The sequence below is a fragment of the Octopus bimaculoides genome, chromosome 28 (genome assembly GCF_001194135.2).
Source record: "Octopus bimaculoides isolate UCB-OBI-ISO-001 chromosome 28, ASM119413v2, whole genome shotgun sequence".
In the NCBI taxonomy this organism is placed as follows: Eukaryota; Metazoa; Mollusca; class Cephalopoda; order Octopoda; family Octopodidae; genus Octopus; species Octopus bimaculoides.
Window position 1 is genome coordinate 176394 of NC_069008.1, and position 2515 is coordinate 178908.

The following is a 2515-nucleotide window of genomic DNA, read 5'->3' on the forward strand; positions in this document are numbered from 1 at the left end:
TCTGATAAGGGGACACCAGGCACACACATTTACACATGAGCATGCATTCTACCTCCCCCTTTCATGATTACTACCACCCTCCACCCACCCTGTCCATCTCACTCACCCCCCCGCCCCCCTCACTACCTCGCCCCTCATGCTGCCCCCATCTTACCTTCTAACTGGAAGTTGATATAAAACCTTTCTCTCAAGTGGAAGCAGCTTTCTATGTTGAAGTTGTCCAGGTGGACGTGTCCCTGCACGTAACCATAGAGATGTATCCATGATTCGTTTATTAACTCCACTGTTCCATCATCATCATCATCATCATCATCGTTGTTGTTTTTTGGCTGTAAATAAAGGAAATAAGATATTGTTAGGTATATATAAATATATCCACCCACCCATACATACATATATACATACATAAAAAATGCAGAAAGGTGAAAGCTGATTCGAAGACTACAGATCCAATCCCTCACTGGAACTGTAAAAATCTGAGGATTTCTAACAGCAACAACAACAGTAACCATGACAACTTACCAATTTGAAGGCTTTTTGAAATATTCCAATGGGGACGGCGGTGTGAAGCGTCTACAAAACAACAACAACAGCAATAATATCTATAATAATAATAATAATAATAATATGTGCGTGTAATTATTTATACACACGCAAATGGATGTATTCTTTTACTTTATTCTTTTACTTGTTTCAGTCCTTGACTGTGGCCATGCCGGAGCACTATCTTTTAGTTTAAGAAATCAGCCCCAGGACTTATTCTTTGTGAGCCTAGTATTTATTCTATTAGTCTCTAATGCCAAACTGCTAAGTCACAAAGATGTAAACACACTAACATTGGTTGTCAAGCAACGATTGAGGGTGGGGACAAGCACAAACACACTCACAATCACAAACACACAGACACACGCAGGCGGCAGGCTTCCTTCAGTTTCCATTTACCAAATCCACTCACAAGGCTTTGGTCAGCCCAAGGCTATGGTAGAAGGCACTTACCCAAGGTGCCATGCAGGGGGGGGGGCCTGAACCTAGAATAATTTAGAATTTGGGTATACACCTTGTAGTATGCAGTTTAAAGCCTGTTCACTGTATTTGGCTACCTGATGTCAACGTCAGTATGGCCCTAAGTATGACTGGGTTTATTTCAGGAATTCCTTCATGTCCATAGACTTTACTAAAAATATGAGAGAAAGAAAAAGAAAATGGAATTCATGAAATGTTTTATTAATCACTATGATTGCTTTGAGCCATTGTGTGTCAGCTGACAGGCCAATTCATGTGTCTCTTCCGTGGTTGTTTTAGGTGAGTGTAGAATATGGAATTACCTTCAAGAAATAATACTCCCGGTTGATAGTGATTCCGCCTGCGATGGTGCTCTTCCTGCCCCAAACATCAACTGTTAAACCACGAACGTTAAGCTGCAAGGGAAACGGAGGGACTTGGTTTAAATCTAACATGTGTTGGTCTGTGGCCATGCTGGGGCAGCACAGTATTAAAGGGTTTATGTCAAGCAATTTGAACCCAGGACTTATTTTTAAGCTTAGTACTTTATTCTATCGGTCTCTTTGCCGAAGTGTTTATATGGGACATAAACACACTAACACAGTTTGTCAAGCAATGATGGAGGGACAGACACAAAGTCATACACACCCACCCACATATATACTTGTGTGTGCATATATATATATATATATATATATATATGATGGGCTTCTTTCAGTTTCCATATGCCAGATCCACTCACAAGGCTTCGGTCAGCCCGAGGCTATAGTAGAAGATGCTTGCCCAAGGTGCCACGCAGTGGGACTGAACTTGGAACCATGTGGTTGGGAAGCAAGCTTCTTACCACATCCATAAACATTATCTTCAAATAAAAGCCAGGATGGTCACCACTGGAATCTCTTTGATCAAAGGTCTGTTGGATCAGGGCTGACATGGGGTTAAACAACAATTACTTTGCCAGTCCAACAATGGCCATCCAAGCTTGTGCACCCATTTAATAATGTGTTAGATGTATGGGGATAAGAAGGGGCTTGTTTACTTTTCCTTTGTAGTTAAACATGGCCGTGTTAAGGGTCATGAGACTGTAGATGTCATCGACGTGCAACACATAGCTCCAGCTTAGTTTCTCGAGGTCGGCGAGGGAGGTGTAGGAGGATTTTATGAGGCAGGGCCTGAAGTTGTTGTCCAAATTGTACTGGATTCCTGCAAGAGAGACCGACAGAGAAAGAGAGAAATAGAGGGACACATAGATATGTAGGTAGATAGATAGAGAGAGATAGAGAGAGAGAGAGAGAGAGAGAGAGAGAAGTGGACAGACATGTAGACAAATATGGAGATAAAAAAATAAACTGACAGAAAAAGACAAACTGATCTTTATAAACAGCTTATAGAGGTGGGACAAGAGTGAAATGGTTTCTTAAAATCGTCTTTATCGTCCTGTTTATGAAGTAATATAGAATTCAAATCTTTCTACTGTGAGAGTATTTTTCCTGCTTTTTCATAGCAATTGATG

At 41.0% G+C, this 2515-nt stretch overlaps 1 protein-coding gene across 2 annotated transcripts in view; it reads right to left on the reverse strand.

Annotated features, from left to right (window-relative positions):
* Nucleotides 1-2515, reverse strand: part of LOC106873330 (uncharacterized) — a 6371-nt gene that overhangs the window by 1832 nt on the left and 2024 nt on the right. Inside the window, exons 5-8 of one of the 2 annotated variants that reach the window (XM_014920654.2) lie at nucleotides 2042-2205; nucleotides 1326-1418; nucleotides 523-573; nucleotides 155-329 (exon numbers count right to left, since the gene is read on the reverse strand). In XM_014920654.2, coding sequence (XP_014776140.2) covers nucleotides 155-329; nucleotides 523-573; nucleotides 1326-1418; nucleotides 2042-2205 — 483 coding nt within the window. The remainder of the gene's footprint in view (nucleotides 1-154; nucleotides 330-522; nucleotides 574-1325; nucleotides 1419-2041; nucleotides 2206-2515) is intronic. The other variant, XM_052977589.1, reaches the window with a different exon arrangement.